This window comes from Lutjanus erythropterus, chromosome 1 (assembly GCF_056507025.1).
Source record: "Lutjanus erythropterus isolate fLutEry1 chromosome 1, fLutEry1.hap2, whole genome shotgun sequence".
In the NCBI taxonomy this organism is placed as follows: domain Eukaryota; kingdom Metazoa; phylum Chordata; class Actinopteri; order Lutjaniformes; family Lutjanidae; genus Lutjanus; species Lutjanus erythropterus.
Window position 1 is genome coordinate 20,901,380 of NC_139317.1, and position 27,352 is coordinate 20,928,731.

The following is a 27,352-nucleotide window of genomic DNA, read 5'->3' on the forward strand; positions in this document are numbered from 1 at the left end:
ACAAAGTAATCATCAAGCAAATTAAAAAAAAAAGTTTATAACTGAAATGTTGATCCAATAACTAGGTCAAATTAAGAGGACGTTAGTTTTAATTAGTAAACACATTTAATAATGTCTCTTTTGTATTGTACAATTAGATATTAATTAAATGTTTTATTGCCTTTTCTGACACTTACATTTCCAAATGTTCTTATAAACCCTGAAAGAAACATGCTAAAAGTTATGCATTTGTAAAACATGTTAGTGTACCTCCATCTGCTTCCACTAGAGGGAAGCAGAGCGTCTCACTGCCTCCTGAGTCACAGAGATACATGTCAGAAGCGAAGAAGAATGACTTCCGAAAATCACTGCAAGGTTTCCTGGGGCGCTAATGTTAGCCTGATGCTAGGTTAGCAGAAACACTTGAGAAGTGTAGCCTGTCTTGTATCTGTTGCCATGAATTAAGACCGAACTGTCGAGCCCCGTTCCGTTAAACGTCTCGGTAAGTAAAACATTCAGTATGTTAATGTTAGAAAATTACATTTTTAAAATCGTGTTAAAACGTTTTATTTGTCAGTTGACGTTAACGTTAGTGAGCTAACTTAGCTAGCACGAATGTTTACACAGCTGGTTTAGCTAAGTGCTACGTTAGCTGCGGTTAGCCAAGTTAGCTTCCCAGGTAATTTAGGATAAAATAGACACTCATAACTGCGCTGACTGGGCACAGGGATGTTCACTTTTAGTTCAACAATTTTTTGAATGAATAACGAATTTATGACCAATCTTTGGGCTATTTGGCTAGGGACATTGCATCGGAAACTGCTAAGGATATGTCAGCGTACAACAACTGTGGCTGACAGCAAAGATATTAAAATCGATACTATAACAAGGACTTATTATTGTTAACTGGCAACCTATTCACTGCACTGCTGACATTAGAAATAGATTTTCGGGGACTTGTGACCGCAGTTTAGGGCTGTACGACATGGTAAAAATAAATCAAATCGCCATTATTTTGACAGATATTGCTGATATGACCATGGGAGTGATCATTTTGCATCTAATTTTTCTTTTTCACTGAGGAAACTTGCCAAGTGGGGTCGATCTGACATTTATTGACGTCTGGGTCAAAAAAAGAAAATAGAACGTGTTTTCTTACACCTGGACATGTTGAAATGTTGGAGATGATCTGAAGATTTGTTGGCCAAGGCATCTCTGTACCACTACAGTGCTTAATGCTGTTTTGACACATTTTTTTCTTCATCATAAAATTACAGCTTCTGTGTTTTGAGTCTTGCACTTGGCATGTTACGATTTCAGTAATATTTTGATTTGCATGTTCCCTCATTGTGGAATTAATAAATGATTGTCTTAATTATGCAGCCCTACTGTATTTCATTGTGAATACACAAGATCCAAAGCTGTGGTTAATCAGAAGTCTGTCATTGCAGTGGCTGGTTGGAGACAGAGAGGTGTCCGGCATGTATGCCTCTGGGAAATACAGTTCGCGGGGCCCTGCTCTTATCCCGCGGATGAAGACCAAGCACCGTATATACTACATAACCCTGTTCTCTGTGGTGCTGCTGGGACTAATTGCCACTGGGATGTTTCAGTTCTGGCCCCACTCCATTGAGTCCGCAGCTGACTGGACCCTCGATAAACGCAGTGTTCACGACGCACCTCTGGTCCGCCTGCCTGTCTCCAGTCCAATTCCTGAGAGGGGTGACCTCAGCTGTCGCATGCACACTTGTTTTGACGTGTACAGATGTGGCTACAATCCTAAAAACAGAATCAAGGTAACTGCCTCTCAAAGCAACTCCTCACATCACTAGGTATTCAAAAACTAAGTTTATCCCTTCAATATCTTGCTGTGTTTCTTGTTGCTTTTGTAGGTTTATATCTACCCTCTGCAGAAGTTTGTGGATGAATTGGGGGTTCCCATCAGTAGCACTGGACTGTCTCGAGAATACAATGACCTGCTCAGTGCCATCTCTGACAGTGACTTTTACACTGATGATGTCACCAGGGCTTGTCTTTTTATCCCATCTATTGATGTGCTGAATCAAAACTCCTTGCGTATCAGAGAGACTGCCCAGGCTCTGGCAATGCTACCCAGGTAAGAATTTGCACTAGATGCAGTCTTGAAAAAGTTAATTTACTTAATTAGTTTTAACCATGAAGTACAGTTTTACTGATTTGTCAATCTGCTCTCTAGTCATTCCTGTTTATAAAGCTCTTTTTAAAAGAGTGCTTTCATACATTATATGTATCGTTATCATTGGTGTTAAAGCTCATATATAGCTTTTTATTTCTCAAAAGATTTATCACTCAACCATGTATATCACATTAGATCTGCCCCAACCAGATTTTTTCTTTTGCTTTTGAACATATTAAATTTGCTCTCATTACTTGGCCTGTCATAATTGTTGTTTAAATTGTTTGTATTACTCATTGATTTTATCTTGATCTCTGATTGGGTATGTGCATGTTTTGTTGTTTTTTGCAGCAATACTAGGGAGGATAAATGCATTGTAAATGGACAGAATTGTGTCTAAGATGATTTCTATCACTAGTAGCTCAGTTTCTACATTTTTGTTTGTTTTTTTACACAAATACCATCACTGATGAAATGCCAGGAAGGTATGAAGGTATGAACAGCTAGATACCACCCAAGCCTATTGTGAGGCATGGAAACAACCATTTCTTAATAGCAAATAATGTCAGAAATGGCAACTGATGCCCATATAATATAGAAATGTCACAAGAGCGCAAAGAGATATCTCAAAATTTCCATGAAATTGAGAAAAGCATTCAACAAAAACTGTCATTCAAATCATTTAATTTTCTGCTTTTCAAGTAACCTTTTAATTAACTGAACTAATCTTCTGTGTGTTTTTGTAGATGGGACAAAGGAATGAATCACCTACTTTTCAACATGTTACCAGGAGGCCCTCCAGACTACAATACAGCCTTGGATGTGCCCAGAGACAGGTATCTACAGTACATACTGAATACTCTCACTGTTTGTAAGAACAAGTTTATTATTTAAAATTATTATTTATTATAATCACTGTGAAATCTAAAATTACTGATAATGATTCACTTCCACAATGTCCTAGTGTATTGAAATGACCATTACATTGCTTGCTCCTTGTAGTCATCAGGCTGTGTTAACAGAATGGGAATATGTGGCGCAAATAAATCCATATTTAGATCAAAGGTAAAGATTACCATGGGAGGCTTGGTGCATGAATTTCATTAACCAAATAGTGTAATCAGCAGTCAAATCATTCTTCTACAGCTACCTAAAATTACCTAAAACTGCAAACTTCAAAACAGCCAATGTGAGGAAAGCATTTTGTCAAGATTCATGTTTTCAGGATTCCTGTCAGCAAATTCCCACCTGTAGGTACAAATCTAATAGATAAATAATTTCTTGTTTATGTACATCCTGTTTCCAGTATAGATGACATTTTCATGTTACAGTGGATTAGGGATGAAACAATTACTGGCTTCAGACCTTGGTAAAATTTCAGATGATTAGTATATATATATATATATATTTTTTTTTTCCAAATTGGAATTGTCATTAAAATCGTGTTTGATTAACGCTCTGTAAATACAGCTCAGCGAGTTGGCAAGAGTCTCCTGGGTGCAGGGACACAGGCAAAGCATGCAGCGTGGGTTTGTTTTTTTTTTGTCAGTGAAAACATTGATACTGTAAAAGATATGATGCCATTTCAAATCATTAAGAGGTTTTCAATATAAAACTAGGTGAAATGATTTCAGTGTTTGTATCAGTACATTACGAACCTTTTCAACACATTTTAACAACACCACGATTATACTGATATGTGATCATTTTAGTCACTATAATCTTGATATGAAATTTGTACTGTTGCATCTCTGCAATGGATTATGAAACCTTAAGTAGCATTTACCATAACTGTAGTCACTTACAAAGTCTTAAGAATGATGATTTGATGAAGATGAAAGAGAGATTTACAAGCAATTGGAACATACCATAGTTTCAAAAGGTCTTGAGAAGATGTTTCAAATCTGGTTGTATTTACCAGTGAAGAGCCTGTGTGTCTCAAGATATCCTGTAGGCTAGAGTGATGGTTGAGGATGGAAGAGGTTGGGTTTGCGAACACTCAGCCTTGAGACAATGAACACTATCTTTAGCTGCAAGGAATTTCCTGGGCTCATCCAGCTGGAGTCCATTTGGCATGGCGCCTCATCAGAACCAGGTGTGTGTGTGACTGACGGTGTGTTTCCACTTTATATTCACCTTTCCTGAGAGTAGAACCGAATCCAACTGACGGACTGTATGGGATTTATTAACCAGGGCACTAAGCCTTGTTTGATGTCACTTCATGTCACACATCAGCAGTTTTGGTTGCAGAAGTGGTCATAATCAAAAGAACAAATGAATGTGTTTTATTTTAAAGTATATTTCTGTGCCTTATGTCTATTGAAATCTCCAGTGTGCTGAAGCATTGTTACAGTCCAGGTCTATTTATTTCAGAGCGCTGCTTGCTGGAGGCGGTTTCTCTACATGGACCTACAGACAAGGTTATGATGTCAGCATCCCAGTGTATAGCCCCCTCTCTGCAGATGTTGAGCTGCCTGAAAGACAGCCTGGGTGAGCACATCTCACACATTAACTCTCATTATCTTGTTTCAGTATCACACCAAATTACAATTACTTTCCCTAATTTATCCACAACAGCTTTTCCACAGATAGTGCCCCAAGGGAAAATAATGATGTGTGATATTTAGAATAGACCTCTAAATAAAATCAAAGTAATTGTGGTTTATTAACACTCTTTAGGCTACCCCTGATTAAGGAGTTATTTATAGTCAACATTATAAAGATGCTCTGATAACATATCTCCTGTTTCCATTCCTCCAGGCCACGGCGCTACTTCATTCTGTCGTCTCAAACTGCCATCCACCGAGAGTACCGTGCTGAACTGGAGCGCTTGAAGGAGGAAAATGGAGAAGCACTGCTCCTCCTCGACAAGTGTAGCAACCTCTCCCAGGGTGCCGCCTCTGCACGTAAACGCTGCTACAAGGGGCAGGTGTATGATTACCCACAAATCCTGCAGGTGAGAGGCACAACTGCGTTAAAATGATTTATTTCAACCATGTTAAAAAACTATTATTTGAGAGTATCAGAATGCACTATCCTTAAATGTGCTACTTTCCTGGTTTTGGCAACAAAAAATCCAACCTCTTATTTTTGGCTACATAATTATTTTTTATTCCAAGTCCTAATATTGATACCACCAACACCCAATGCTTGTTATTGGCAAAAAGTATGCTGTGCACATGTTTGAGCAGTCCACAGGCTTGTGTGTGCGACTATGTTTACATGCACAAAGTTTTTTGCCCTTATTCCCAGAAAGACAATAGTCCTTCTAAGCTGTTTACATGCAGCCATGCATACTCTGATTATGGAAAAGTGGAACAGCTGGTGTTGCTTGAGACACTTCGCTTTTTTTGTGTCAAAATAGTATTTCCTCAGAACTTTCCACTTGTGGCAGACTTATTTGACCATGCAAACTTCCCCCTTCCCTTCGTTCAACCACCTTCTTAAAAAGGACAGCGTTACAGTGTTTGCACATATCCAAAAACCTGTTGATATCCAAGTATTTCATAATCTTTAAAAGTGGGTGTGTTTCTCCTTCCAACCTGAAATGTGGGCTTTTTGTTTTGGCATGCATCTTGCATCTTGTTTATGACGCATAAGGCTGACTGTCAACAGGCAAGAAAACGTGTTTTTGCAGTAAAAAACCCAAAGAAAACCTGAATACTTCCAACATACCCCACATGTCTTAATCGGAAAATGCTCCATTCAGAATCAGGCCTAATTTAGAATATGGAAATGGATTTGCTGTGCTTGTATCAAATTTAGAATATCATCATATTGTGAATAATAGTGGGAAATTAGTGTGCATGTAAACCTCATAATTCCTGGGCCCTCACGGAGTACTTCCTTAGGAGCAGGAACTTATTACAATCCAGGAAATACAACTGGAACTGAATTACTGTGGTCAAATTCTAATTAAACTTCATTATGTTCTTTGGATCGTAAATAAGTTTCTACCAGTGGAAATGGGTCATTAGACAGTTTTCTTCCAATATGTCTTTACAGGAGTCTTCGTTCTGTGTGGTTTTGCGGGGGGCACGTTTGGGTCAGGCTGCCCTCAGTGATGTGCTACAGGCTGGCTGTGTCCCTGTCATCCTTGCTGACTCCTACATTCTGCCGTTCTCTGAAGTACTTGACTGGAAAAGGTCTGTCTTAGTCACCGAGCAGTTGGAAAAACAAGTAAATGGTTTGATAGTCTGCCATTTTCAGTTGACTAATGTTTCTTTGTCTGCACAGGGCGTCTGTGGTTATTCCAGAGGAGAAACTATCAGAGATGTACACCATCCTAAAGAGTATTCCTCACAGACAAGTTGAAGAGATGCAGAGACAGGTAACTGATGAGAACCCACCTCTCAGTACAGCTTATTTGAAGTGCCATAGATTTAGTTACAGTTTGAGAACTCAGATTGACATGTTTTTCAGAGGTGCTGTCAGTAGGGTTAGACCATTTGCGTGTCACATCTGACATGTGCCTGTACCAACTAATCAATCAAGTCTATGGATGCTGAAAACAATTTTTATGTGTTGTGCAAAAGACAGAAATTTGGACACCACCCTAACCTTTTTATAAGTTTGAATTTCCTCTTTTGCTCAGTCTAGATTTTAAAAAGCTTTCAGAAGATTCAGCTATGTTGACTTTAGCCTGAGTGAAATGCACGGAAGACGGCTCACTCTCTCTTTCTATTTGATATCTTCAGTGAGCCACAATAAACAAAAGTGAAAGCAGCTCTGAGAGAAGTGCACCGGTTCAGCTGCTCCTCATTCCCTTGTATCAACTCTAGTCCATTTACTAATTATACTGGCCAAACAGACATTTTAGGCCAAGGGCTCAGAGACCAGCTTGGGGTTGTATTACACCAGACAAGCTCAAAAACATGGCTTGCTTGTGAGGTCGGGGGTTGGGTGGGGGTCTTCTGCTGTAGTAACTCACAGGTAAGTTTGTAGCATAGATTTTATATCATTATTTGCTGATCACTGTTCTTCTCTGCCTACTCTGATGGCTTTTATTGATTGCAAGTTGATTGTTGCCTGAGACATTTCTCTACAAAAGTAATTTTGTGAATTTGGTGAAACTAAGGTGTGCTGCTGTCTAGTATATTTTGGTGCTGTTGGTCACAGGCCACGCTCTAAACCCACAGTATAAGCATCAGAGTGTGCTGCCATGTTTGCACATTGATTATTATTGAAACAACTATACACTTCTTTTGTCTTTTTTACCCATAGCAAACAGTGGTTGAAGATTGTAGGACCATTCTGCATGGTGCTAAATTACCCCTTTTCATGTTTTCTAGAAAAAAACCCCCATACATATCATATTTTATAGATTTCCACATTTTTGTTTTTGGTTTATACATGAAGTTCTCTGTAGGCCTATTGGGTACATTACTTTGCTTCTTATCTGTTAAAAATCCCCATAAATACTGTTTGTATTTTATGCAGCTCATTTACATTTATAGATGGATAAATATGTGTTTACAGGCTTGGCATGTATGAGAGATTATTCAAAGCAGGTGCACTGTGCAGGTTTGACATGAGGCAGAATCTGTCATTTAGCAGTCAAGCTGACATTGGAAGAGCTTAGTTTAATAAATGTGCTGCATAAAATAAAAACTACATGTTTATAGATATTTTTACCAGGTAATAAGCAAAGTAATGTACTTAATGGATTTACAGAGCACTTAATGTTTAAAAAGCCTCATGTTTAAAGCTTGATTATGCCACATTATGGATTTAGCTCTTGAAGATAATGGCTCTGTCCCAATATCTGCACTTGTGGTATCTGTGAGGAGTTAAGTGCCTGTATTGTGTGACGTATTTATGGGAATGGCCACAGTACCCCAGCTGCCTGTTAAGGATGCAAGCATATGGAAGTTTATCAGAGCTCACTGGGACATGCTTGATTGATAAAAGCATCTCATCACTGATGCAAATACAAGTACTGTACATGGCTCAGTCAAGCTCAGATGATTTGTTGGAACAAACACATGCATTCAGGAGCACATTAACATTGAGGGGCAATTGAATTGAGTTACCTAGAATCATGTACTGTAAGTCTACAGTACATAAAAGAGATATAACATGACATTGTACTGTGGCCGTTTTGACAGGTTACTCCTCCAAAGCTGCTATAAAATGATATGGTATTTAATATTTATGTTGACAGTGTCAGATATACAGTATTATTCTTATCAGTCCCTTTAAGATGAACAGAGTCTACAGTAACTTCTCTGGGTGTTCTGCCATACTTTTATAGCATGCAGACACAAATAATATTCACACTAGAAATCCAATCAACCCAACATGATGAACTTCTTCATGTCTGCTGATTATTGTCGGTCCTAAAACCAACCTGCAAGTACACTATCACCAACTACAACTGGACCAGTATGGTACAGTGGACTGTAGTGAATTGTGGGAAAGTTGTGGATTAAGCAGACTGTCTGTATTTTTCTGTTGTGGGATGCACTTATCTACTATCTGCACACACTGCAGGAACAGAAATGTCATTATGAATGAAAACTTGATGTGTCTAGTGTTGTGAAGGACCATTCAGTGTTTGTCTGTGCACTTACCTACAACAAACTGGAGATATTCCTCACCCAGTTTGTCATGACAGATAATCTCCACCTTCACTAGCATAAAACATGGTGCCTGATTTTTTGTTTGTACAAATGTACTAGGAAAGCTTAAACATTGATTTATTTTTTTGGATGTCATTGAGCTGATGTATTTCATTAGTTTTGCCAGCAGAGGGCTCAGCAGCCTTCGCTTCCATAGTGTGTCTGACGTTTCCATGCAGTCTGACTTGTGTATTAAAGATGTAAAAATATGAATGTACAATGCAAACTTACCTCAAAGGAAATACCATATAATGAACACCAATATCATACTTACTTAGTTTAATTTAAGGTTCTGTCAAAATAAATTATAGTTACTCCTTAATGTGTCAGAAGCCTGATATTAAAAAAAACAACTGCGCCAAGTCCTCAAAATTAGTTTGCATTGTTTTTCATCAATAACTTTCCTAGAAGGTCAAATATGTTTTTATTTAACACAAATATTAGTAATTTTTTCTTGACTAATGCAGAGTAAGATCTACATAATGAGTGGCACTGCAGTTATTCTTCATCCTGCAGAGACAGAACATTTGGTTAAACAAGTCTTATTAGAGACCAGGTCGAATTGTGATGATATACTACTGTTGAGCTTCCATCAGTAGTCCGTAGGCACTCGGTTCAGACACCAGAACTCATTTTCAAATTTGAGATGATGTAATGACATCCATTTAGGTCACATTTTAAAAGGCCACATACTAGACAGCTGCGAGATGATCAGCGCTCCAGTGAGACCACTGAGCCCGTGTTTGTGTACCGACTTCCATGAGCCATGTTTGGGTCATACCCTCAGTATATGACACATACACGACAGAGCGTTATTAGATTAGAACAGCCAAATCCATTCTGTTATTAAATTAGAATATATAAGATGGGAGGAGGGGGTTCAACTTCATCCAGGCATCTTTTCTCTACTATTGCCTTGGTATTGAGTGTCAACCTGACAGACATCTTTTTTCTTTTAGTCTGTTGATCCTAACCTGTCTTCTCAACTTTGTTGTAACCTCTCCAGCACCCCACCACGCAGACCAGTACGCTCTCTGCAGCTGATTTATAGAATATGTCATGTTGGTCTACTCTCCCTTACATGCTGTCTGCTTCTCTTCAGTCCAGTTTTCTTTCTACATGCAACCCCTCATACAGAACTGAACAGTCAGCCTGAATGATGACAGGTGTCAGTGGCTTTTTAGTCAAGTAAAAATGTAATAATAGCTCCTGAATCTTTCCAATCTAGAGTTGCAGATATGATCTCCTTGAACTGTCAACTGAGGTCCAGATTCCCCAGATTCTCTCTCCTCACCCTCACAAATGAAGGAGTTATCAGAACTTCATAGCCCTAAGTTAAATATGAGTGTGTACATATTGATAACAATCAACAAGGTGTGTGTCCCCACCCCTGTTTTAGTTTGGACGTGTGTGCAAGCTGCAAGTTTACTACAAAATGTTAATTACATTAAATTCACTGAATGAATTCAATGAACTTACATGTCAAGAAAGAAAATATTCTCAAACCTGTTCTCCTTATTGAACAGAAGATTACAACTGAACACCATCTGAATTCAAGCTTCTTCCTTTTACTTACTTAACCCCAACCCTTACTAAGATGATACTTAAACTCATCAGACAAAAGCAACATTCACCAAACACATTTTTGTTAGTCTTTTCGCTGTAATAACAATGACAAAGTCTGGTTTGGTCAAAGAAATGTATAATTTATTGAGTGAAATATCACATCTGGATAAGGCTGTTTTCTTCTCATTTGTCCTGTGGCTGAGTTGGTGTGCCCTTTGTTGCTGAATGAGTGCATTGCAAGCAGTGGCTGTCACTCTTGCAGACCAATAAATTAAAGAAAAATAAAACATCAAAAATTGCCCCAAAAAACCAACCAGTGATGGAGCCAGTATATTGGTCCAATCACCCAACCCTAATTTAGAGTCGCACAACTATAGTCTTTCAGTGAGGTAGTCTGTAATCCAGGAAACCATGGGCCTCACTAGCACCAAGACTGTGTAATCCCACATGAAACCTGCTGCTAAAGCTTGAAGGTCTTCAGTCATGGTCCTCTAAAACCAAAGTCCTGCTCATTTTTATTTTAGCCATTCTAAATTAGGATTGATTTACACTGGGGAGACCAGGTAATTATTATTAAGAGGTTGTGTTTGTGTATGTAAGTGCATGTGTAGAAATGTTTTGATCACAGTTAAAAGTAAAGTGCTAATAAATCTTGAGCAAAATAATATTCCCAGTGAGCAGCTCACATGATTGAAACGGACTTGGTTTCACTGCTGCTTTTGATTATGTGGAAAACACTAATGATTGCCTGGTTCTGTCCACAGCTCACTGGCTGCCAGTTCTGGTCTATAGGTTGAATCATCTGTCAGGCACTTGACAACTTCCACTAAGTTAAACAAAATGATGCAGACTACTGTAATGTAAACGGTTTCTGGTCATGTCGTTGGCCTTTATTTTAATGATTTAAAAAAACAAAAGAGAGGGGGCTGCAGGAGAGACTTCTTAACTAGAAGGAAATGGGAAGATAATTAGATTTTAACCAAGCGTTACATCAGTTGACTATTAAATTTGACTTGCAGAGGAACACATTTTGGGCCTGATTCTCTTGGGATTTTTTGCTTTATTTCTCAATATATGCAGCAGAGTATAGTTGCAGTTTACATTAAACTTAATTTTCTTTTTACTGGTGAAATAAATTTTAGTTGGCTCATGAATTGAGTAGGTCAGGGTTGCTGTATTTGTACTGATATATGTATTTGTTCATCAGTGTAGACTATAGGGTAGATGCTGCAGTTGGAAGATGGAGTGAGGGTGTCTTTTCCTCTCTTGCAGCGCAGTCTCTTCTACCCTGCTCATAAAAATTCCTGCAGGCGCTGGGAGAGGGTGGAGGGGTGGTGGGATGGGCCCTCGGGCCAGCACAGTTTGCTTTCTGCCTCAGAAAAGAAACTTTCATCACCGGCTGATTTATGGGCCGTGGGGATTCCCCCCGAGATTAGAAAGTCTTTTTGGATTCTCTTCACCCCCCACTACAAAAATAATTGCTGTTTTTGTGTCGTTGTCCGTCCCATACTCATCATGGGTGATTTGGGCAATGGTCACATGTTCACATGCCACTAAGGACTTTCTTTGTTTAACATGGGGCACACGTTTGTACGGTTACACTTTGCAATAGAAGGACAAAGTAGAAATACAGCTCAGCGCTTCACACGCTCAAATATTCACATCCTCTCAACCGGAACTGTGGGTCATTGACGAGCTGGTGGGCTGGAGTCGGGTCAGTGTAACACGGTGCCTCCTGGCAGGAGACAGTGTTGTTTGAAGCGTCATTAACGCTTATAGGGTTCTCTCGCCTCTGAACTGTCCCTTGAAGTTGCTTAATAGAATAGAGGCCTGCAGGATTCAAGGAGGCTGCACACATGTTGTGGTCGGTAGCATTATTGATTAGTTTATTTAATTTAAAAACTGAAAAAGAGTTTATGAACTCTGTATAATTTTCAGGTTTGTTGCTTTGCTTTCTCTTTAAATTTCTTCTCTGCATGTCAGCAAATTTACAACATATTCATATTGTATGTACAGGTATTCTCTTTCATCTTTACAGTCTTTGCTGACAACACTTACGAGTTAAGAGCTTAGTTATCATTAAAGTCTGCTTTTCACATCAGTGATCTGTTGAAGTAAAACCAGCACCATCAAAAAAAGATTTTAGAGAGCCTCAGAAGAAGAGCTGCTGAAGGTCAAGAGGCTGTAGAGGGCTGCAAAATGGTCTTTTTTAAGATTTGAACCTAAGGGGGAAAATCTGGGTTTTACAGTTATGACTTCACACTGGTGTGTTACCTCCTCTCATGTAATGGCTAGACTGTATCATGTTATCGAAATGCCAAAACTGTGTCAGAAGCAACATGGCAGCAGTTTAATGAAATTATATTTTATTCAAGTTAAATGGATAGTTTGGATTATTTGATGTAGGCTATTATACACCACATTATCCAAACTACCCCTTTATGGTCAACTATTGAAGTCCACATGAGCATAGTCATTGTTTTTGGTATAGAAATAAAAAGCAATCAGGTGTTATTTTTCTTGTTCCCAGGACGTCAAGACATCCTTAATTTCAAGCACTGCCTTTAAGAATGTTTTTTGTTCTATCTATTCGTCCATAGGCACGCTGGTTCTGGGAGGCCTACTTCAGCTCCATGAAGGCTATCGGCTTGACAACGCTCCAGATCATCAATGACCGCATCTACCCATATGCAGCACGCACTTATGAGCAGTGGAACAACCCACCTGTGGTGGTATGTACCTGTGTAGATTTGATGTTGACGTGAATTTTGCAAGTCTTTGTCACTTTTAGCCATTGAACAAGATTGTTTTATTATCGTGTCTTAACCTTCCATTGCTTTCTTTCAAAAGCATCTGATGTTCAGCTCCGTCTATACCCTGAAGGCTATTCTCTTCCAACATACAGCTACATAATCTATACAATCTGTGTGCTCTATTGTGCTGAGGCACTCAGTTGTTCCTAGAAGACTATTTTATTGCAGACATCTGAATGACGGCCATTCACAATCGAGCTTTGACCATACAGACGCTCACAGTGCCACATAAGCTTTCCCACTCTCCTGTGCCTTGTAAATCGAAGCCTCTGTGGCAGAGTGACAGTCGATGCCTTCGCTCTTTCTTAAGCGCCACACATGCAGCGCTTCACAGTTTGGTATACACCCAGCTAGCTCTGAGGCAGCCAGTTTGTGTCAGCAGTTCTGCGCTCGGAGGATGCCTCGGTTGTGGTGAAAAATAAGTTCCTGCATGTCTGAGTCATTGTGTTTGTAGAGAGTATGCTGGATGTGAAGAATGGTGTGTGTGTTTAGCATCCCTGCGGTTGTGGGAGTTTGTGGCTGCAGACAGCTTGGCTGGGCGACCATCTCTCAGGAGTTGTTAATCAGGCCGGTCTGATCTAGAGTCTCCTCCATCCTCAGTCTGTGGGGTAGAGGCATGAGCAAGTGAGCGTGTGTGTGGATGCATAAAAGCCTTTGTCAAATGTCTACAAGAATGCCAGTATAAGAAGATCCACTGAAATGTTAAGATTGGAGAGGTGGCAGTCAAAATCGGGTTTTGCTGGTGTAAACAAGTAGTGATCTGAGTGGTGTTTGACAGTCATTCAGCATTAATAGGTTTATAGTCAAGCAGCTGCTCACTCTTGACCACGGTTGCCTGTTTTCCTCTGAGCAGGTAGCTTGTTAATCAGCAGTTACACTTGACATTGCCCACTTATGTCAAAATGTTTTGTCAGAGTATCTAACCCCCAGTCCAATCTATCAGTATCACTCATGTCTCAAGATTTGTCCAGACCCAGAGGAGGTTAATTGTGTCAGGGTACAGACCTTTGGCCATTCATGCCTGAGATGGGAGATGAAGTGTTTTCTCGATGGATTCAGTGAATGGATGGTGAGAAGAACTTGCACACAGCACTAAATAAATCAGGCAGACATCCCCCCCTTCTCCTCCTGTAGTCTTTAGGCTGGTAATTGAAAGCACATTTCCCAGGATTGCTGGTGCCTTTGGAAGGGGGGTTTCAGAATAAGGGACAAGCTGCTTTTTGTTTGGGAGTTGTAGGTGGTGGCATACTTGTAAAGTTTATACATTTCAGGAATTGTGGCATCTCATGCCAGTGTTTAAAATGTTTTTTGTGGTGATTGGCACCTGCACATATGAAAGTCTTATTTGATCACTATCTTGTTTAAAAAAAATACCAGAGTCTGTAAGTATTTGGACATTTTTGTTTTCATTCTGTTCTGTTTCATTCGACTGCACATACTATATTTGAAATGAAAGAACAGCTATCAGGTTGAAGTGCTGATTTCAGCTTTATTTGGAGGGGTTTAACATTCACATCTGATTTATTACACATAATCCCTTATGGGTAAAAAGGGCTACAAGTCACCATAGATGTGAATACTTGGACATCTTTGACTCAGCAGAGTTTCAGAGGCTGCAGTAGGCTCGGCTTTAAAATACTGATATTGTATGAAACCAGTAGACCTAAGGAATCAATTGGTACCATGTCATGTTAGCTTGTCAGTAGTAGTAAAGTCAACTATTAAGTTAATGGCCAATTCCTCTTATTTCAATTTATCAGATGTGAATATTTTCTTGTTTATTTACTCTTCCATGACAGATTAATGAATATTTTTTGGGTTATGGACAAAACAAGACATTTGAGGATGTTTCTTTTGGAAAACTGATCAATATTTTTCTCCTTTTTCTGACATTTAATGGACCAACTAATTGATCAATCAAGAAAATGATCAACAGATTAATCGATAATGAAAATAATTGTTAGTTGCAACTGCTCTTGTTGGGAAGTTGGGTAACTAATGCTCCAAACTTAGGCTAAATGTTTTAATCAATTTTGGGGTGAAGAATGAGCATGGGGATTTTCAAAGGAGTCTCTTGATGTGTCACCCCAAGATATAGAAATGAAAATGAGTTCTATGGGTATAGTCTTCTCTACTGACATGCCAACTTTACGCTGATCCCATGCAGTTTGCACAAAAAAAACATGCAGTATTTTTGCATGGACTATAAATGTGTTGTTTTCACTTATTCTACTTAAATATTTCAGCAGAACAACTTGTGAGGAAGGAATGGGTGGAAAACGGCTGAATACCCTTAAAACTGAAAGTCAGCACTTTAACCTCAGAGACTTTTTCGGTTGACATCTCGTTGGCTGAAGTAGAGTTGGAATAAAAACAAAAAGACGTCACTGTTCTCATATTAATGAACTGTACTTTGTGTTTCAGCTTTATTGTTTGCAACATTGAGCAATAAACTGAAAGATTAGATTTTATCTACTATACTGTGCCTCTGCATCTGTGTAGTGAGACTTATATGTGCTGTTCAGGTTGAATGTCACTGTGAATGTTTCTGCAGATGAACAGTACTGACAGATGAAGGCATCTACCTGGCAGTAATTATTTTATCTTACTCTTAATCTACTTATCTTAGAGGGTTTTCAAGAGTTTAGTTTAATGAAAAACCACTCAGGCAGTTCACATAACCGTTAAGATTCTTCTTTTTAAGGGTAAGTATAAACTATTAACTCCTTCAGATCTGTCAGTGACACATTGAGCTGTGGCTTTCTTTTCATCTAATTTATTCTGTTTGACAAATGACTTAAGTGGTCTCTGCCTCTTTTATTCTGTTTTTATGCATCTGTGCTGTGTCTATGTGCTAGTTTAATTATTTCCCCCTCCGCTTGTTTGACAATGTGAGAATGACCACAAGGAAGTTTCCACTTGCCAATAAAGTGACTTTTTATAGGTGGAGGAGTGACTGATGTTGTGTAAAAGGCAGTGGTTGTGTCTCTGTTGACAGACTTGTGTTGATGCTGTGGAAGGAGCCACATAATCACTGTGTGGCCACCTGGGACCAGAGGAGAAACAGGGTTTATATGTACTTCAAGAAGCCCACAGATTTACTGTGTTAGATAGGCTGTCTTTAGCCTTCTCAGACTGACTGTCACTGTAACCAGGGTGGAATATTTCTGGAGGCTTTGATGAAGTTTATCAAGCTTACGAACCCTGATGCTCTTATATTTGTTGGTGTATAGTCGCACATGCATGTGAATAAAAGCTATAAATTTGCTTTTTATTTCACTTGAATGTAACAACCACAAGTCCTTTTTTTGCACACAATAACTTACTTTTCACTAGTTGTCTCTTGTAATCCAAATGAGTATTTGTAACTTCAGTTCAGTATTTAGCGTACAAATACCATCAGAAAACTCTCTTGTGGCTTCTTGCATTTAACAGTGTCACTCGATCTAAGCTGAAGTCAGTGCGGCTTCCAGAGTTTACAAGCTATTTTTGAGGGGAGCAATGACAGAAAAGCCAAGTTCCACATTGACGATAGACGGCCACTATTCACTGTTCCCCATTTTCCCCCTTTCTCCTCTCTGTCCCACCGTGTTTCTTTTACATCCCAGAAAACTCATCATAAAAACATCATAAGAGCAATAGATACAGGGTAGCCAACCTGTTTTGTTTGCAAACAGCATCCCAGTCTTTTTTATTCTTATGTAATGCTTCTTCTGTTGGCTTTACTTGGAATTCTGACTGGAAGCTTTCGGCACTCTGCTCTGCCTCTGTTAGCCCCTGAGACACATTACTGGATGATTCTTGCTCCATAATAAAAACCATCATCTGGAAATTACTGCAGGTGACCTCACTGTCCATTGGAGCACTGTTATAGTGTATTAAATCATGGAAAACATGACATACGGAGGTTGACACAGAAGACATAAGGCTTGCCCTGCATTAGTTTTTTTGAAAATTACATAAAATGAATGCAAGAGATGAAAAAATATGTTTGTGGCCTAAACAGTCCATGTTTTTCTTTGTCTCCTCTCTTGTGCAGAAGTGGTCCAGTGTGAACAGCCCCCTGTTCTTGCCACTTATCCCGCCAAGGGCACCTGGGTTCACAGCAGTGGTGCTGACCTATGATCGTGTTGAAAGTCTTTTCAGGGTCATCACAGAAATCTCCAAGGTGCCTAGCTTGGCTAAGCTGCTAGTGGTGTGGAATAACCAGAATAAGAGCCCTCCTGAGGGTGAGTATAACAGATTCTCATAAAAATAAGAAAGTTCATAGAGCTTTCCAAGATATATAGGCCAATTTATTAGGTAAAAGTAGCTAAAACTAACCAGCTTAAATGTAGCTTAAGCTTGCAGTCCAATACAATAACCCTGCAATAAGTTCTACCTTTGGGAAGGCTTTTTACGGTATGTGTAAGGACATGGTTTGTAGTGCTGTTGGACTGAAATGTTAAGACTTTACGCAGAACTCAGCACCCTGAACACATGCATGCACTGAAAGAGATACTTACATCTCCTTATCGATAGTCTGTGTATTACCTACAGTAGATGTCAGTTGGCAGGCCTCAGATTGAAGAAGCATAGAGGACTACCAGCATGAATCTAAGCAATGAACACTCTGGACGAGGTCAGCAGCAAAAGGTATTTTAGCCACTTTAAAAAAGGTCCACCTAAAAAAATCGATATCACTTTAAGTGTGTACACTATGTTTAGAATATTTTCACTGCTTTAGCTTGCAGGTAGACAACCTTTTCTTACGGGAAACTGCCAAATCTTGCTCTCCCAAAATCAGCCAAACTGTATTTGCAAAAATAGTAATTTTACCTTGCAGAGCACAGAAGCTGCTGGTTCACCGCTGCATCGATTGTTAGTTAGTTTGTGTTATTGTGTGACTTCACCATTTTTCAAAGGTTAGTTTGGATTCACCGAAGTCACACAGTAACACAAATAAACAGATTGAGGCAGTGGTAGCCAAGCAACTGACTGATATTTGGCTTGTATAACAGCTGTTTCCCATCCAAAAAGGCTGTCTGATGGCAAGATGAGGCATTTAAAATATTCAAGTATAGCATACCCTTTCACTTAGTGATTTTTCTTTTATTTATTTTTTATTTTTATTTTTTTTTGGGTGAACCTTTTTTAAGTAACTAAAATACCTTTTGTTGCTGACCCCATCCACAGCAGTTCATTGCATAGGTTCTGTGCTGGTACTCCTCTTTGGCCCCAAACAGGGGGCATGCCAAGTACTATTTACTGCAGATAATACATTGACTATTGATGTATTTGTATGAATAACATATAAAGAAGCCTTCAATAAGTCCCAGTCCTGACTGACAGTACTCTGTTTAACTGCTTTTTTTATTGCTACCTGACTGTCCCTCTGTTTCTCTGCCTGTCATTACTATTCATCATCAGTTGTAGTCCATCAGAGAAGTGTCATAGTAAGCTCTTAGTTGCTGTTATTAGTTGTTATTATTGTTATTTAATATGGCCATTAAGTACACAACAGTTTGTCGTGCTTTACCCCACTGATGACTTAACTCAGACGAAGACTGTTCTGGTACAGGAATTAAATCGGTCCTGCTGCTGCTGTAAGAGTTAGCTAATGTAATGAAGTAATGAGAGGACTTTGAAGTGCTCCCTCGTGGCTGTGAGTCGCCTTTTCATTAGAGGCATCAGCGGCGCCTGGCTGGAGCTTTGTGACCCATTAGAATTAACAAGGGGCCATTGACAGGTCAGACTCACGGGGCTCAGTCCAATATGAAGGCAGATTTCTTTCTCATTCACACCAAGCCTCAATCTGATGTGTTTACAGGCTTCTATTTTTGCTTCCTCCTGTGTGTGTTTTTTTAAGGCAATCCCAACCATGTAGTTTTTTTTTTAACAATCTAGCATCATTGCCTTTTCTGTTTGTGAGTCTGAACTAATTTCAGCCTAAATGAAATTATGTTTATTGAATTGTCTCGACTGCTTTCAGTGTTTGTGTCTGTTGTTAGAGATGATCTCTGCCACACAGCTAAAATAAATGCAGAGGTCATGCATAAAAGCCATAGCTTATTCCTCAGAACTTGGACTTTGGTTTCATTGGTTCTTGAATACAGTATAAGAATAAGCATAATTAACAGAAGCTGCATTTCGCCCATGCCATCCCATGCCAAGGTGGAGCTTAAGTTTTAAAATTCCAATAATAGCCTATGATTCCCTCACCCCCACTGTCTCTATCCAACCTTGGAAGTTAAAGAAGGGATGACAGCACCATGGACAGAGTGAAAGAAGAAACTCTGGGTGTTTAACATAGCACTTTTCCTGACAATAGCTTTTGACAGGAGACCTCAGACATGGTTAGGAGGACCCGGGGCTCTTCTTAAGGGCTGCCAGGCCCCAGTTTTACCCCATTAATGAGGGGACACATTCTGTGTGATCTGTCTGTGCCATAGTCCGTGCCATGGACACTGCCCAAGATCTTTGAAATGCTCCCCTGAAAAAAGCGCTTTGTTGATCTGCCTCATGAAGAATCGTACTGTGGTTAGATTTGCACGTGCTTGAGGTTAGAGTAGCGATACGAGTCAGTGAGTGAAGTTTAACTCCCAGAGCAGTATTTTCCACTGCCAGGAAAGACTTCAAATATTTCTGTCAGTGATGAATGACATCATAATTCCTCCTTGCCCATCTTTAGACACTGACAGTGTCTATATTTATAATCTTGTGTAATGCCTAAAATCGCTTGGAAAAAAAAATGTATGACACTGTCCTGTATTGTGTATATCGATGTAGGGCTGCAACTAATAATTATTTTCAATTATTAATTTGCAGATTATTTTCAAATGGATGAAAGTAATGCAGTAATTATTGATCTATGACAGTAAACTGAATGTGTTTGGTTTTGGTATAAAACAAGATATTTGACGATGCCATATTGGCCTTTGGGAAACAATGATTGACTTTTTATAGACCAAACAACTACTCAATTAATTGAGAAAATAATTGACACATTAATTGATAATAAAATAAGTTGCAGCCTTAAAGATGCATGAAAAAAGATGAAAATGCCTGTAACACTTGCCCAGAGTCCAAGGTAATGTCCTCAAATAACTTATTTTTCCTATCCAGCAGTCCAAAATGCAAACACACTGTCATATTAGACAAATATAACTTGCAAATGTTCACACTTGAAAAGCCTGAACCAGCAAATTTTAACCTTTTTTCCTTGAGAATTATGATGATCTCAATGATTAATCGACTATCAGAATTGGTGCAAATTAATTTTCGGTTAACTGATTAATCATCTGAGCTGCTTCAGCCGTGTATGTGTATAAAACTAGTTGCTATTGTTGTATTGTTAGAGTCTCTGTGGCCGAAGATCGGTGTACCTCTCAAAGTCGTGCGAACCAAAGAGAACAAGCTGAGTAACCGCTTCTTCCCCTACGACGAGATTGAGACAGAAGCTGTGCTGGCCATCGATGATGACATCATCATGCTGACATCTGATGAACTGCAGTTTGGTTACGAGGTGAGAAAAAGGACCCTTGCTCAAAAAATCTTGACATACTTTCCCATCCTTCCTCTGCTAGCAAGTATCACAGGAAACCATTTCGGGTTGATCCCAGTGTTTAAAGTCATTCGGGGAGATTACAGTCTCATTCTCCACTAGGTGAGGATTTGACTGCCTGCTGAATGTGTTTGATGTGTGAAGAATGATGACAGGTCTTGAGCTGATGCTTTCCATACCCACATACCTGCCCAGCCCCACTTAGCTCAGTACACTCACCTGAATCCATTTAGAAGCCATTTAATAAAATTGTGCTCAGTTTAAGGATAATTACATGGAATTGCAGGCGGGATGGAGGAGCTGTCTGACTACATGAGAGTGCTTCCTGCTTGAAGTAGAAGGATCAGACTGGCTGCTGGTGTAAAGCCTGAGATATTCAGCCAATCATGAAGCTGCTTGTAGCTGAAAGTGTTGTAATTCTGACTCTCATTTGTGATTTTTGGCTCAGACTAAAATATTCAGGGATATTTTGAAACATAAGACTAAATTTTAATAACCCCCTAATCATTCGTCTTTTAGTGCAAGCAAGCAATCAGTTCTCACCTTTGTTCATTGCACTTGAAAATCTGTCTTCTGTCCTGCTCCAGGTATGGAGGGAGTTCCCAGACAGGCTGGTGGGCTACCCAGGCCGGCTGCACCTCTGGGACCATGAAATGGGGAAGTGGAAGTATGAGTCTGAGTGGACGAACGAGGTCTCCATGGTTTTAACAGGAGCCGCCTTCTACCACAAGGTGACTTGGGAATGTCTGGTTGAAATTTAGTACTTTTAGCTGCTTTAGCTCTTTCACACAAGTTTCCCTCAGAGCCACTTATGGATGATATAACTTTTGCTTAGTAATAATGCACACAAAACCAATTCTGAAAAGGAAACTGTACATTATATCTATAAGGATGGTCCTTATGACTGATTTCGTTGTGGATGAAATGAAAATTAAAATTTAGACTAGTCGACTAGTTTAAAGGAAGAACAAAACACTAAAATTGAGCACAAATAAATTGATAAGGTTAAACATTATACAAAAACATATTGCATAATATGTAAGAGCCATTTGAAACAGTTAATCACATTCTTCACCAACCAAATCGTATTTTAAATGCAGCTGAAATGTATGCACCAGCAACCTTCTTTCCACCCACATTCCTGTGCTCAATGTGGTTACGCATTGTTCCAGTCAAGTGGTAATATACCAATTTATTCTGACATAGCCTATATCAAACCTTATTTTCATTTTCTAGACCAAAACACTGCCAAACCACGCTGGTTTTACGAGATCTCATCTTTGGTCCCACTTTCCACCTTGCTGGTTTACATAAAGGCATATGCGCCACCTGTGGCTGCGTCACATCTTGGAGGCAACAGTTAACTGACGTTGTATATTAATGAAATATCAATAATTAGTTTAAACAGCTAGAATTTCTGATTTTATCAACTAGTTGACTAATTGTGCACATCCCTAATCTGGACATTATTTTGAAAAATGAAGGAAAGGATTTAAGAGATCCAGTAGACTTGTGTTTTGAATATGTGCTGGATTTTAGGCAGGAAGATGACAGTGATAGACGAGCAGAGTGTCATAGTTAGAGCAAGGTTATCTTGCCTCTACTTAAACATCACACACTCACTTAAGTTCAAAGTAAATTGTAGTCCTGTGGTTCCTTCTGCATGCTCTTGGGTCAAACACTGTTTGAATTATTGTAGATATTGTGTCTGCAGTGTATTTATATAATATATATTTATGACATCAAGTAATTTTGTTTCCGTTGCAGTACTTCAACTATTTGTATACATACAAGATGCCGGGAGACATCAAGAATTGGGTGGACGCTCACATGAACTGTGAAGACATCGCCATGAACTTCCTGGTGGCTAACATCACAGGCAAAGCCCCCATAAAGGTACATTCATCGCCGTAACCGGCCTGGCAGCTTTAAACTTGCAGGGGGACGTTGAAGCCTGACGGAGCGGACCAGCATCTCTGGGTTTGATCAGCTCTCACCCTTCGGCTTCACTGCCTCTCCCCTCCCTCCCCATCACACTGGCTGCGTCCAGGTGCAGGGGCCCGAGTTAAAGCCTGGCCTTAACCTCCCTTATCTGGGTGTCACTCACTGGCACTCCCCCTCTGAGTATGTTTTCCTTAGCTCGCCGGGGCTCACGCACACCCTGCCATCAAATCACAAGCTGCACACTCCCTTATGCCTGCATCCACCATATCTCCAACAGGTTCCTTCAGAAAACACTCCAACCATCCATGTCTGTCTTCCTCTCTGCGTCACATACACACACACTCACACACACACACACACACACACACACACACACACACACACACACACACACACACACACACACACACACTCACACACTCACAGAGCGTTGGGTGCAGGCATGAGTTGGGGGTGTAGTGGATGTGACGGTGGTTCAACAGAGTAAAGCCATTCTCATCTCATCTCTCTCAAGCTCCACTGATAAGAATTCAGACATGTTTCCTCACACTGTGCTTGACAAAAAGTTCTTGTTTGATTGATATTTCATGACACTCGACAGTTTATTAGCCTCTGTCTGTCCTCCTGAGGTTAAACAAACAGTTGAAGTGAGCAGACAATACTAGTGTGACTTTGTTCTGCTTCTGTTTAGGTGACCCCCCGGAAAAAGTTCAAGTGCCCTGAGTGTACTGCAATTGATGGATTGTCCCTGGATCAGACACACATGGTTGAGAGGTATGGCACTCTTTTCAAAAAAACCCCCAAAAAACAATGAAATGAGCAAAGTAAAATCTTGTTTTTTGTTTTATTTTGTCTGTGTCTCTTGCTCTTCTGTTTTTGTCTCACTAAACCATTTTTGCACGCGTGCATCACACCTCCCACATGACTTTGGCTTGGTATCTTGCAGAACTGGAGCTGCAGAATATTTTTACAGCTAGTTATATTTGTTTTTTGTTTGTTTTCCAGAAGACCATAAATCTATCTTTTCTTTTTTAATATGAAAAAAACACATTAAAGTCGCATTTAAATTTAAAGGTTTGCTGCTGATTTTGCACCCTCAGAGTAAGTGAAAGAAACAGTATTTCTGATTTTTTTCCCCCTCTTTTGTGCTCACCTTACTTTACCAGAGAATTTTGTGTGCATTACAAAAGAACCATGTGTATAGCAATTTGCAGTCATCAGTGTTTTATGTCTTAAATTAACATTGTCCGCTCCGTTTTAAAAACTGAAAGTATTTATCAGTGAAATATAGTAAAACATTTACATTACGGCTGCTCCTAATGATTATTTTCATTATAAATCATTTAGTCTATAAAATCTAAAAAAAAAAAGGGTTTGGAAAATTGTGATGAACCTTTTTCAAAGTGTCATCATCAGATTGCTTCCTTTGTTCAGCCAACAGTCAAAAACCCAACAGCTTTTCATTTACCATCATAAATGACAACAAAAAGCAGCAACTCCAATATTTAAGAAGCAAATTTTTGATATTTTTCCTACAAAAATGACTGAAACCATTAATTGATTATCAAAATAGTTGGCAATCAATTTTCTTTCGCTCAACTAATCAATTAATTCACTAATCACTGCAGCTCTATGCTACACCGTAATTATTTTCCGTCTTTGCAGTTACGTCTTTAACATTAAGATGCAGACATTTAATTCATACATATTACGTTTGCAAAGTCTGCAAACTGTAGAAATAAAAACACAAGATCAATGACTGGATTACAGCCTCCATTAATAAATATAGATATACATATATGTAAAATTTGGGGGGGGGGGGACTTATATAAGGAATATCAGCACCTTAAAATAATTAAAAAGAAAGAAAAAGGTACACACACATAATTTGCAAACAATAACCAGAAGTGGCTAAATAACGTCACGTCTTCAGCCTCCTTTTAAAGTAAATATTTTGTGTTTGCATCCCTAGATCTGAATGCATCAACAAGTTTGCGTCAGTTTTTGGTACAATGCCTCTGAAGGTAGTGGAACACCGTGCAGACCCAGTGCTCTATAAAGACGACTTCCCAGAGAAGCTCAAGAGCTTCCCCAACATCGGCAGCCTCTGACCAGCCTGTAACAGATGCTTGGCCCTCATCACAGCCTCAACACTTAAAGATCCGTCACCAACATCATCTTTTATATCATGACGTCAGTATTCAGACTTAAAGTGGTACATGCTTCTGTCACCCCTCAGTTCAAATGAGTTTTAGTTAGATTCTTTAATATTTAAATGGGTTTAAAACGCAGAATTGCACAGTTAAGTTAATATCTTGAATGACAGAGGACACTGGAATCTAGGAATGACTGTGATGAGTGATTTGTTTATTGGCAAGTAAAAGATATAAAGGTTTACCCGTACTAATGCCCAGACTAATGTTACATGAACTGCTAGTGGAGGGTCACCCTGCGTCTGGTGACTGATGGACAGGCTAACTGATTGGAGGCTTGTGGTTCCTCACTGTTGCTGTTCAGGAGCTTGAAACTTTGGGCTCCAGCTGCTCTGGTATCAGCGTATACAGTGTATATATTTGTATTTTGCAGCAGTGCTGTATAATAGTCATAATTTATGATGCTCCAACCAGGATTTTCTTTTTTTCCTTCTTTTTAAAAGCTGACATGGATCTGATTCTTTCAGCCGTATTTTATGAAAAGGAAAAGTAATAATTGTTGAACTAAGATAAGATATATTAAATGACATATCTATGAGGGCTTAAGGGTTAATTGAATGTGATACTGTAACAACAGAGCATGGTGGCTAACAGACAATGTTTCACATACAGTCTGTTTTTACGCAATCAGGTTGGACCAAGCTGGTACTATAAATCTTATATTTAGAGTGAGTAACTGCTGATTTTAAAATACTGATGCCAAGCTACTGGAACATCTTGAATTGTAATTTTATACTGCCTGTACAAGCCTTTCGTTATATTATAGTTTAAGAAAATCAGTGGTGCTAATTGAAGCATCCGTTAGTCATTTCATGAGTTGTGTTATTTGTTTGCCATGAATATGAAAACGTGCTGTACAATGACAAATGGACAGTTCCCAAATCCACACTTTTCAAAACAGTGTATAAACTGTTGTTGCTTTTTTTTTTTTTTTTTTTTTTTTTTATTCTTTCATTATATATGTTTATATTTTTGTCCTTTTCATCACTGTGTGGCCTCCCTTCAGTATTTAGGCTCTAACATTGAGAGCAGTGCAGACTTAAAGATGTTAACGTTGCCTTGTGATGTTTTTATTTGCCCTTTTTTTTATTTTTAAGGTCAGTGAAATTGTTTTAAATTTTTTTGACTGAGTTCATGTATCTAAGTGTATATATGACTTTGTATTTCTTAAGTAAAGACCACACTAATATATCTCACAGTTTTTTTTTTTTCCATTAATGTGCGAGTGAGGTGGGACTGAGATGAAGTAAGACTTTTTGATGTCTGTCTTTGCTCCAATCTCAAACCTCAGATCGTCCCGAGCAGACCCTCCGTGACACGGACGATCCACTGTTCCCTCCAGCCTGTCACCTGTTGTTAATATACGCTGCCTTAATCCACCCTGTTCAATGTCAGCAGTTCAAAAGGGCGCAGTTCGTATTTTTGTCAACTTCAATTAGAGTGATACTCTTGCGGGTTGTGCGATCTCGTTTCAGCACTTGAGTCCCTTCAAAGGCACTGAAATGCACGGGGATTTCAGAATGTGACTACAGGGATGACACAATATTTTGGCAGGGCGGTGTAATGCAATAAGATATAAAATATTCATTGGTTTTCTAACGACAGCGGACAACTTTTTCACAGGTTGTGGCCAACCAGTACGTATATCTGATGATTTAAGAGGCTTCTCTTCAAACTGGGAGTGACTGGAGGGATCTCTAAACACTAATAGGAGATAGTTGTCTTGATTTCTGTCTTTGCTGTGTGGTAAGAGTGGTTTCAGAGTTCTGGGTTTGGAGCGAACCATCATTACCTTGCAAGAAATTCTTGTTCCTTTACATACTGTGGCTTTGCTGTTTAAAGGTCTAGCATTTAAGATATACAGGGATTTACTGGCAGCATATGGCAGAAATTTAATGTAATATTCATAAATATGTTTTCATTTTAGTATAATCAAATCTACAGAATGAGTGGGTCCTCATCCGCAGAGGAGGCCATGTTGTACTGACATATTTCTACAGTAGCTTGTGAGACTAAGTGTTTGCAGTCCCAACCTTTTTCCCACCAAACATGCACATACACCAAAATAATTCATTACAAAATCAATTACAAATTACAATTCATTACAAATCTTTACTGTCTAAAATAAACATCAATTAATTGTTTCCATTCTTAGAACCATTACCTTTGCTAAATGTCTCTCTTTTTTTAATAGTATCAGCTTAATTTTTTTTCTTTTAACAACCAAGATTTATACTCACCCATTCATACCAAAAGAGCAATAATTATTCAAACTTATTCGTTATCACGGAGCTGAAGGGTCACAGAGGTGTGGTCTACTATTTATTTTGGGAACTGAGGACAAAGACATGTATCTTTTTAAATTGTTTTGAATACAGACTTTTGTATAAATTTTTAGTTAACGTGCAAATCTGATTTTGAGGACCTCAGAGTAGACAGTCTTGGGGACCCCCTGTGATCTCTGGCGTCCTCCTAAACAATGCTTTAACCCTTGTCAGTCTTGTACTGCATATCATAAA

General features: G+C 39.1%; 1 protein-coding gene across 1 annotated transcript; it reads left to right on the plus strand.

Annotated features, from left to right (window-relative positions):
• Positions 1-336: 336 nt before the first annotated feature.
• On the plus strand, positions 337-26,024 carry ext2 (exostosin glycosyltransferase 2). The gene is made up of 15 exons (XM_084716421.1): positions 337-481; positions 1,431-1,775; positions 1,872-2,095; positions 2,881-2,970; positions 4,508-4,624; positions 4,895-5,090; positions 6,140-6,279; positions 6,371-6,464; positions 12,921-13,052; positions 17,173-17,362; positions 20,471-20,637; positions 21,264-21,407; positions 22,444-22,572; positions 23,312-23,394; positions 24,593-26,024. Exons 2-15 carry the CDS (start codon positions 1,461-1,463, stop codon positions 24,729-24,731), a joined length of 2,160 nt encoding a protein of 719 aa, XP_084572547.1. The 5' UTR covers positions 337-481; positions 1,431-1,460; the 3' UTR covers positions 24,732-26,024.
• Positions 26,025-27,352: the final 1,328 nt, after the last annotated feature.

Bases quoted from the DNA above. Each gene is read 5' to 3' on its own strand.
- ext2 (XM_084716421.1), top strand. From the start codon at position 1,461: ATGTATGCCTCTGGGAAATACAGTTCGCGGGGCCCTGCTCTTATCCCG. The intron at 4,625-4,894 runs GTGAGCACATCT...CCATTCCTCCAG, and splicing joins CTGCCTGAAAGACAGCCTGG to GCCACGGCGCTACTTCATTC. The intron at 13,053-17,172 runs GTATGTACCTGT...TCTCTTGTGCAG, and splicing joins GGAACAACCCACCTGTGGTG to AAGTGGTCCAGTGTGAACAG.